Raw genomic sequence first — 11,193 nt, 5'->3', positions numbered from 1 at the left:
ACATAGTGTATTACTATGGTTGCAAATATCAAAAAATTTCTATATGGTACACGGCACTAGAGTTAAGTTAGGGTTTTTCAAAATGCTGACACACCGAGCTCAAAAGGTTCGCCATCACTGGTCTAGACCTATGGTACAGAACAAATCAACCAGGACATATGAGGTAGAGATCCATGTAATAGTGCTTTCTAAACCAGTGGTCTGCAAAATCAGGGAGGAGGAGGGGAGGATTTGAACATGTGCCCTGAAAATAATATACAATTCATGTATATGACCTAATGTACTGACAAAGTATACTATAAAACATTCTGAAGAGAGAATGAACAGCATTCTGAACCATTCTCCAACACTTCCCCTGGGATCACCTGAGATTAAGATAAATGGGGACTGCCAGATGTGTACCAGGCAACACTATTTCTTATTGGTGGAATGCATCTGGACCAGAAGGTCTGTGAGTGAATTATAAAATCATTTTAGAACTCACAACCTCAGCTTCGTATGTGCAGTGTGTTCTAGCAACTGAAGGCATCCCTTGAGGAGACCTGGGCTGTTACCAAGATATTGGCTCCTGCGGAATGTGAGCCTTATCTAAGGCAAAGTAGCCCATGACTATCCATATGGTCTTGTCATCTTAAAACAGAGTTACTACATTGGGGGTAAGGGCGGGAGATAGAAAATGGTTTCTAAACAATAATAGAGACTCCCACTGAAGAGGCACCTGGCTTTATCCTGTTGATATTCTGTGTTGCTTGCCCCGCATCCTTCTGCTACACAAAGCGAATGTCACCAGACAATGGCCTATTGTGTCATATTGGTGTGAGTGTCGAGACAAAAGTAAAGTCCACTCTGGTGATCATGCAGATGTATACATCCACAAAAAATATACCACTTTCTTCCTCTGACCTAATGGATTATTTTTAGCACCATACTTTTGAGAACACTGCCTGTGTCCACATACTTTTCAGAACAGTTGGGGTATATTCTTTGTAACAAGCTTAGGATACTTTCCTTTTTCCCTGTGTGATTTTTTAGTGTTTTGACACATCCTTGTCTTTGGTCATTGTAAATCTTTGGCTCATTGCAACTATTATTGCCTCTAGGCCATTTAAAACTAAAAACTGGTAACTCCATCATTACAAATTCCACAGCAGTGAGACATAAGGAATTTCTGGAAATACAAATACTAAAATATCTTCTGGAAGTTCTTTACTTCTTATTTTCTTAGAGAAGTTATCAGGATATAGCTACAGGGGCTTTAAAAATCATAAACCAAGGGAAAAGTAACTCTTTTTCTCAATTTTAATATAGTTTTCTACTAATTCCATTAAACATGCTATGCTAAAAATAAAATTATTTCTTCCATTCTTGACACTACCCTCAATTTCAAGTAACCAAATAATTTACCACTCCCAATGAAAATTCCTGCAGACTTATCTTTCATTACCCCATTTTAAAATTCTTTATTTTAATGTATTTTATTGTTTAAGGTATTACAAATAGTAGTACATATGTCACCCTTTTTTTTTCTATTGACTTTCCCCCGGCCCCCCTTTACCTCCAGCACTTGCTCTCACCACTCCCACCCCCCAATGTCTTGAGTCTGTTGGTTGTGCTTATATGCATGCATACAAGTCCTTTGGTTGATCTCTTACTCCCCACCTCACCCTCCCCTACCTTTCTGCTGTAGTGTGACATGGTTTTAAAAAATATTTTTTATAACTTACCCTGAAACATGCAACATCAGCAGCATGTAGAAGACAAAGAAGAGATTATGAGTGTACCAGAAGATGTCATAGTTAGAAACTCTGAAAAAACAAAAAACTTAGTTTCAATGCCACTTCATATTCCATCTCACTGAAAAGAGTGTGTGTTTCAAACATGTCACAATTGAAAGTTCAAATATGAGATCATCTGAGATTTATCTATTATGTCAAAGGATTTACATACCATGCAAAGACAACGGACAAAAAATTATACATAACACTATCATATTTTTGTATTTGAAAGAAAGACACTTGAAAAAATTAAAATATAACTTACTTTACAGATATGATGTAAGGCTAAGGAACAGTTATACTCGACTCCTATGTCTATTTGCTGTCCTTTCTATAAATATTCTCCATTTTCAAATAACTTCTAAAACAACTAATGTTCCTATCTCAATAAATATTTTGAGAGTAGTTTAAAGAAAACTCAAGTTTAGCCTTTTGCACATATCTAATTCTTTTATCATTTAAACTCCTGTGAGTGGAATCTCTAGGTCAAAGGGTACACATATGCAATGCTTTTGATACACATTGTCCATTGCTCTCTGAAAACATGTTTATCAATTACAAATCCAACTTTAAGAGTGTCTTTTTCCTCAAACCCATGCTCCAATTATAAGTTTTCATTACTTTGGATAAGTGGAATTGGGTATTATTTCATTTGTGTGTTACACACTTTTAATTTTATCACTTATCAATTCATAATAATTATCCATTTCTGTAGTGAATTTTCCTTAATTGTTGTGAGTACACTATTCAAAATTTAAGACTGTACTAGCTCCACATAACTGTAATAATTTGTCAAATAACATGTTTACATTTCAATTTTTATAACATATGTTGTTTTAGTTTACCTATTTTTAGAAAGTCAGATATGTTCTATATTTTTTTTGTCCATTAGGAGATCTGATAAATAGAGATAAAGTCTCTTCTAAATTTTTAATGGTGTGGTTTTTTAATAGCTAACTGTAAATTATCTTGAATTTCATTCACTTACTCTTTTTTTTCATCATAAGTTTGTGACGGCACCTTTATTGTTTAGTTAGGTTCTTATACACAATGAAGTGTCTTAACAAGGCTTTCTATTGTCTCTGTCATTGGTTCAATGTCTTGGTTACTTTTGCAAGTTCTATCTGCTTTCAGTTATGGAAGCTTAATCACTGTAATGTTTAGTGAGCCACATAACCCCTTTTATTCCTCTTTGGGAACACGTGCTTGAATCTTCCCTCACATGAACTTTAGGATCACTTTGCTAAATTGAATAAGCAGACAGCATAACCTATCTTGGATTTTGACTTGCATTGCAACAAACTTACAAAATAATTGAGTAAGAACTCCATCTTTGCATTATATAGTCTTTATTCAAATCTCTACTGATTTCTCTCAGTGAGGTTATATTTTGTCTCTATAACTTTCACTTAGTTTCTTCATAAACTTATTGGTAGATATTTTATGTTTTTGTTAAAATTATTAGTGCTATCTTTTTATTTTATTCAATTTTCAAACTGATAGTAGCTATTATAAAAGAGATTTTTAAACATGTGTTTTGTAATCATTTACCCATTTTAAATCCTTTAGTTGATATAAATAAATTTTCCATAATCCTCTTGAATTTTCTGGCCAGGCACTTATACCTACCTTTTTGGAAGTAATGATAATTTATTGTTGCATTCTTTCTAATAATTCTAAATGTTTAATTTCTTATAATGCCATCCTTTAAAGAAATTAAAAACATCACTTTGTCTGTTTCATGATTTTAATAGGAATGTATCTCATATTTCACTGTAAGTATGAACTCAGTTCTGGCTTTTATACTTTTTAATTCTAAAAAGGAAATTAACTTTTAGTTAACTCTGATGAGAGTTCAGATTTAACAATTGCCATTTCTAAGTCTATTGAGATGAGAAAATATTTTTGTATTATTGTCCTCTGTTAGACGAATATATTACTTATATTAATAATTGACCCATGTTAGACCATTGGTGAATTACTAGACTACAATCAATGCCAGAAATCAAATAGTGAAGTCATATTTATTCACCTGATTTCTCTAATGTTTTATTTCCTTAGTAGTAAAGAGAAAAAGTAAAAGATTATTTCCGTGATCCATTTAAGAATTTCATGATTCTCAAAATGAAGCTTGAAGAAAAGCAGAGTTACTTTTATAATCTCTTCTAAACAAATGAAAACATTAACAATTAAGAAACAGTCACCAATTTATTTACGTAAAGGCTCACTTGAGAACAGAAGCTGATCTTTATATTCCTTACTACAACACTCTCTCTCAATTACGGATTCTTTTTCTAGATATAGAACATTTACATATCCTTAATCTTATAAGTAAATATGTTAGATAACCTAATTTTTCTTTAAGAGCTCCTAAAACTGAAAAAGTAAGTTTTTGAATTATTGACCTAACTAAAATTAAATCTCTCCCACAAAATCGGCACCCTGCTGCACTAATGTTAGAGGATTTGCCTTTCTGTAAGGTGATTTTTAATTCTTATAAAAAGTCATAAAAATGGGCTTACCATTTGACAGCCATTCTCTATCTAAGAATTTTTCCATAGGACATAATTAAAAAGTATGCAAAGACTTATGGAGACTGTGTTTGTCTCACAATTGAAATACTGGAAAAAAGGAATCAACCTGAAACATATGAAGATAGGGGGCTGGGAGAGTAATGTATATCTACATGGTAATATGCTGTGCCAATAGTAAAGAGAAAAAATGTTCATAACAAGTTTTAAGAAAAAAGGAGTTTTAAAATAGCCCATATAATAAAATGGTTCAATTTTGGTAAAATGCAGACTTGTAAAGACAGAGATCAGTAGTGTGAAAAGCAGAGAAAAAGAGTGATTTTGGTAGATGTATAACATGGGGCATGAGTGAGTAAAAGCAGAAAGAATGAAGTATACAGACATAACACCAGGAAGTGTATAGTGTTAATCTGATTGGTGAGTTCGCCTGTGAGATTTTAAGGTGTGCGTTTGTGAGCATAGATGTGTTCAGAAATGCAAAGATAGACTCATCTGAGCATGGTGTGGGGAACAATTACTTTCAAAGTGTGTGTGTGTGTGTGTGTGTGTGTGTGTGTTTCCATTATATTTCACACCTCAATAATTAGAATGACTATTTTTGAAGATTATATATTGTTTCTTCTTTTTGCTTTCTTAAGCAAGAAGTTTCACCAGTAATGTAAGAGACTGTAAAATATTGTGTAAAACAGATGTATCCACCAGAAAGAACATGTGAAAGTGTTCATAAAAATGTGTGTCTGCAATTGCTCAAAATCTCGTAACTAGAAGAATACTGTGAATGCAGATATTTCTGATTATTTTAGCAGATGCCAACTAACCATTTCTCCTAAGCTTTGTTTGGAATGTTACATTAAATTACAGCAAAACGAACTCATAGCAGGAAATGAGTTGTAAACAAGCTGTAGGTGCTATGTTCCTGTGCATACATGTTTAATTCAATCCCATGTCTCACAGACACATGATTCTCCAGAAGAACGCTCCTGAAGAACTTAAATTTCTTTGTTTTAAAATGTCTCCATACACAATTCCTTACCAACCTAGACTATTGGACTAAAACAGAAATTCTTTTTTCCAAAACAGGAAATGATGTATATAGAAATGTCTTTACATCACTCTTTGTTACCCACAATAGTCTATTCATCGGAATACTGCACCGGCTAAGCATCCTGGCTAATGAAGATAATCTGAAGAAAATGAAATAATCTGACCCATAAATATTGAGGTCGTTGCTCGGACACTCACCGGATAGCATATGTAGAAGCTGTAATCATCAGGAACAGCACCAATACCATAAAGACGCCTGTCAGGCCAGGAACTATAAAAATGTACATAAATGCATTTTAACATAAGTCATACTGAGAAAAAAAAGTACAAAAGTCATTGCCTTAACATCCAAAGTATTATGCTGCTCTCTGGGAAGCCCAATTCAAATCAGATATCTCCTTGTATATCTTCTCTCAAAAGAGCACTTTTTTAAATTAGCACAATTTCAAGGAACTTAAGACAAAATAGTGCTTTCTACCTTTAATAGAGGGTTTGTTTTTGTATTTTCATATATTCTACGGGTACCTACTATATTAACTGTTAGTAATTAATACATGGGACAGGATTGATATTCAACACCCTTACTGGTTTGGTTATCCCTATCATGGCGGTAAACTCCTATTCTCTCCTCCCCTCTTTTATGGAACTAGCAGCTCCTTCCATTTTAATTTCAAATAATTTCTTTTAGGCTTATCTAGAATGAATTTTAAAAAATAAAGAAAACCTAAAGATTCCTAAAAAACACAACTTCAAGTGTAAAACAAAAAATATTGGAATTCAAGAAAAAGAATGACAGTGCTGATGGTTTCAGAACACTTGCAGAAATATTTCTTCTAGTAGGAAAACATGTTGAAATAAGTCCTTCTGATATGATATAACATTTTTAAATGTGAAAACATGTTAGTCTTTTTTCTCTTTTTTTATTGCTTAAAATATTACAACAAGTAGTACATTTGTCTCCTTTTTTCCCCCTTGACCTTCCCCCAACTTCCCCTACCCTACAAATCCAGTGTTAGTTCATATAGCATATCTAAAATGAATAGCTCAATATTCTATATCAAAAAAGCTAAAACCAAAATATTCTCATCTTGTGTTATCTTTTTACCACCAAAAATCCTGTCTATAAATTACCTATATTTACTCTTAAAATCATATAAGCAACAGTAACTTCTAACTGTCCTGAGAGATTTCATCTTAAATCCTCATAGAAAAGCTAATGAAACAGTTCTGTCTCCAAAAGTATAGATATCTCCCCACTTCTCTGCTTTGCCAAGGAACCACCTATGAAACAGAAGGGCCATCATGGACTGTAGCAGAAGCAGAGAAGCTGGGTACAAAGTAAGAGCAATGCAGTACACGACTGTATTAATATTCCAGAGGGTTAGCATCTTTGAAAAATTTAGAAATCTCAGTAGAAATAAGTTTCTACATGTAGAGGGCCACATGAGAAATAAGGGATTTAATCTTTGGATGGTTAATACTTAGTACTCTTTCCTCCACTCTTACCAATACACAAGTTGGAAACCAAACCACACTTGCCTTTCCCTGATGATATGCCTAATCCAAACCATCTCTTCTCTCCACTTCTTCCCCAGGGTACTCCTTTTCCCATCCACTTCCCTGTACCCCCAGGCAAGGACTTACTTTTTAGGGGTAAGATAACCACACTAGTTTACACTAAAAGACTAATAGTTCAGAACAATACTACTTAAAAAGAACAGCATGCCTATAAAATGGCCCAGTCTTCCCACTCCAAAGATATTTACCCAAGAGAAACAAACATATATCCACAAAATATGTGTTCAGAAATGTTCACAGCCATTTTATTTTTAATAGTTAAGGTCTGTAAACAACTCAGATCTCCATAAACAGATAAATGGATAAACAATTGTGGTATTATTAGCTGTACCTGGAAAAGTAATCAGTGGTAAAACACACACACACACACACACACACACACACACACAAAGCCACAACCATGAATTGTTGATATATACGCAACGATTGAGATGAATCACAAAACTATTATGCTGAGTGAAAAAAGCCAGATCCACCTAAAAGGAAACCCAAAAAACATAAGCTCTATGATTCCTTTTATATAACATTCGAGAAAATTCAAATCGTTCTTTAGTGATAGAAAGCAGATTAGTTGCTAGGAGGGATAGAGGGTAGGACGCATTATAAAGGGGTACAAAATTTTTTTAGAATAATAGATATATTTGTACCCTTGATTTTGGTCATGGTTTTACAAGTGTAAACATATGTCAAAACCAATAAAGTAGAATAATTTACACATGTATAATTTAATGTACTTCAATTATAACTCAATAAATTTTAAGAAAAAAGAGGAGGTCTTTCTAGCTTCAAGTAATTAAAATAGATCCTTATTTGACCAAACGAATAAATAAATGATAGAATCCCAGATGGCTCCTTAATGTGAAATTTGTGGCTGAAGGCCTTTCCAGTTATTTTATTATTTTATTATTCCAGAGATTTATTAACATCTGCTGTGTCTACATACAAGATTTCCTATGTGGTTCTAAACATGTCAAGATTAGTTATGGAATGTTTGCAAATCACTTCATGAAGAGGACACCTAAAAAAACGGAGTGTGTTTAGAATAGAGGCATAATTTCCAAAGTGTATTATTGGAACACTAATTCTTTGGGATATTAATATCTATTACTTAAGGATTTTGAAACCATTCCTTGAGAAGTCACAGGGCACATTACTGTATTAAAGTCTCTGAGAGGTGCTCAAGGCAAGAAACCAATTTAAATTTGAACAGGTATTTCCTCAAACGTTTAACTAGAGAACTTCTTTTATAACAGAAGGTGAAAAATATATTCAAAAGACCTGAGAGGGTAAAACAGTTGACTTCAGTCATTTAAAGATGAACTAGAAACCCCAGACAACTTGAACAATGGTATACTTATTCTGGCAATATGACCCTGTTACTGTCCTTTTAGGCCAAACTGTGATCTCACTGAATCTCATCTGTAAACTAGGGAGAATCAATTCAATGCTTTTTAATGTTCTCTCAGACTTATGAAGTTATCTTTTTTATGAAAAGAATTCATCTTTTTTTCTATCACCCAGAGTATAAAAATACCAGAGTTTAAAATTTACAAAGTAATAGACTTCAGGTCAGTGAAGAAGAAAAAATTACATATAACTAGCAATAAAAAAAACATTGCAATTAGAGTGGTCCAAAAGAAGGGGTGCGGTGATATCTTAAGAAATTATGATTTTTTTTGGTCACTGGAATTAAACAGAGTTTGGCCAAAAAATTATCTAGGATATTGTAGAGAAGGCCTATGCATCAAATAGTAGAGTTAAACAAGTGGCTTTCATTCTTTCAGTGAATATTTTCTGGGCATCTATAGTGTACCAGAGAAAAAATGAATCCTGCTCTACAAGAGATTTCATTCTAATCTGGGAGATGAGACACACAGGTAATTGCAAGTAGGGCATTATGTGCTAAAAGAGCTAAGCTTTATGTGTTTTTGAGGTACATCAAAGGTTACCGTAACCTAGCCTGAAATGACAGTTTAACTAAATCTGAGAATATTAGCCTCTATTCCTACACATAGTCCAAGAGTCAGGAAGCACAGGTTGGAAATTATTGGGTTAGTCTAACTTCACTGGGCAAAGTTACTTGCCAAAGTGAAGTACAGTGTGAACTCTTTGAGTCCTTCAAGTTATGAAGCAAAACCTATACTTGTCTCCTTAGAAAAAGACATGCATGAATTTTATTTTTAGTGCTTTTCATGTATGCATATAAGATCCACTAATTCATAGCCTTTAAATGAATTATTTCACTGTACTGCCATTTCTAGAAGAAACTAAGAGATCATTTTCATTCATACATAGATATGGTCAGAAATATACTATCTTGTATTTAATGTCCTATTTTTTCCAACCAGAACCATAACTGGAACCAAAATTGTATGTTTATGAGGGTTTTTCTAATAGAAATTGGATATTGTGCATTTACCAAATTTGATGATAGGTAGTAAGTATTTTTGAGTGAATGAGTAATCCAATCTTTTAAATTTATTTTATTTCTTAACTTCTTAATTGCAATATTTTAAACATTTTTTAATTTAGTGAGTCTAACTATACCATATTTTGTGTCACTTTCACTGCCTTTATTTTCTATAAGATAATCTTAATTTCTCAGACCTAGGTTACACTGAAAATTTTTAAAGACAGAGAGAGAAAAGACTATGTAACAATAAACAAATTAAAATCCAAGAAACATGTCAATCAATACAAAAATATTCTTTATCACTAGAACAGCTGAATGCATGTATGCAGTTCTTCGTCAGGAACTAAATATTTCCTAGGCGCTATGCCTGACAAAATTCAAAGATAGCTATAAAACAGTTTTCAACAGAGAGGTATTAGTAAAACAAAACTAGATTAAGCCTATTTGTAGAAAGCAATGTAACTTATCCCATTACTATTCTTAGATTCTGCCTTGTTCTCTCTCCTGCCACTATTCAGTGGGGCCATTCAGATGCCAAAGGAGTTCTAGCCACATGCTTAGAGGGGTCCCACCCCTCTTTCCAAGCTGACCCCCTGGGAAGTGGATGGCTTGCTTTCATTAAATGATGTGGACTGAGACACCAAATGATGCTAACATGCTGATTTTGGGTGATGCATGTGGTTTGCACTAACAGAAACTCCACAAAAAATATTTGCCTGGGTCCTTGCATGCCCTTGGCACAGCACTGTCCCACCCTGGAAAAGTTCATGTTCAAGTGGAAAAGACAGTCATACGTAAGGAAATAAATTATTTGACAACATAGTATTTTTACTATGTATCTTTAGAAACACAGATCAAGAAGAGACCAGCTCTGCCTAGTGGAATGCAGGAGGAATTTGTGCAAGGCAGCTGAGACTTAAAGGTTGAGTAGAGGTTGACCAGGTAATAAAAAGGCAGTAAGCTAAGAGAGTAGGCGAATATAGGCGACAGTGAGAAGTTATGCTTCAGAGGTCTGTCGAGATGCTCCATAAGGGTAAAACAGAAGCTCCCAAGGTCAATAGGAAGATTAATAAAGCACATCGCCAGATCCCAGCCTGACAGACTCTCTAGGATAGAGCCAGGAAATTTGTGTTTTTAAGTATCGTCTCTATTTAATCCAACATCAGTCATGAAAATCTCTGGGAAAGAGCAGAGGTGATGGGGTTTCATGCATAGGTGGAAAGATCACCTGTTTATATAGACCAGTGATGGCGAACCTATGACACGTGTGTCAGAGGTGACAGGCGAACTCATTTTTTTGGTTGATTTTTCTTTGTTAAATGGCATTTAAATATATAAAATAAATATCAAAAATATGTCTTTGTTTTACTATTTTAGTTTTATTCATTTCAAACGGGCCGGATCCAGCCCGCGGGCCGTAGTTTGCCCACCGCTCCACTAGAGGCTCAGTGTGTGAAATCGCACAAGACCCAGAGCCGCCGCTTTGGCGGGACCCCAGACCTGCCATGTGCGAGTAGCTCACCACTGCAAGCCACTGCGCCATGCGAGCTGTGAGCCCCACCTCACCACGCAAGCCACGAGCCCGACCTTGCCACGTGAGCTGCGAGCCCCCCCTCCCCACCTCAAGCACTCTCGTGCCAGGGGAGGGACCAAGAAGTGCTCTATGCACCTCCTGGTGACCGGTCATTTGGTCTTTCTGATGTTTCAGCATTATGGTCACTTGCCTTTTTTTATAGATATTAACTATACTGTCTTAATGTAACATTTTTATCATATAAAAACATTTTTTATATCTTTGTAAACTAAACATTTAAAAACATTTCAAATGTGCCAAGGCTTCAACTATGCTGTG

General features: G+C 34.5%; 1 protein-coding gene across 2 annotated transcripts in view; it reads right to left on the bottom strand.

Moving 5' to 3' along the window:
• NOX4 (NADPH oxidase 4) overlaps positions 1-11,193 on the bottom strand; it is a 167,558-nt gene that overhangs the window by 122,479 nt on the left and 33,886 nt on the right. For both annotated transcript variants that reach the window (XM_006759759.1, XM_015561349.1), the window contains 2 exons: positions 5,549-5,621; positions 1,725-1,805 (listed from right to left, as the gene is read on the bottom strand). In XM_006759759.1, the coding sequence (XP_006759822.1) occupies positions 1,725-1,805; positions 5,549-5,621 (154 nt within the window). The remainder of the gene's footprint in view (positions 1-1,724; positions 1,806-5,548; positions 5,622-11,193) is intronic.

The sequence above is a fragment of the Myotis davidii genome, unplaced genomic scaffold (assembly GCF_000327345.1).
Source record: "Myotis davidii unplaced genomic scaffold, ASM32734v1 scaffold657, whole genome shotgun sequence".
In the NCBI taxonomy this organism is placed as follows: domain Eukaryota; kingdom Metazoa; phylum Chordata; class Mammalia; order Chiroptera; family Vespertilionidae; genus Myotis; species Myotis davidii.
The sequence above is the reverse complement of the archived record's forward strand: the minus strand, read 5'-3'. Positions and strand labels throughout refer to the sequence as shown.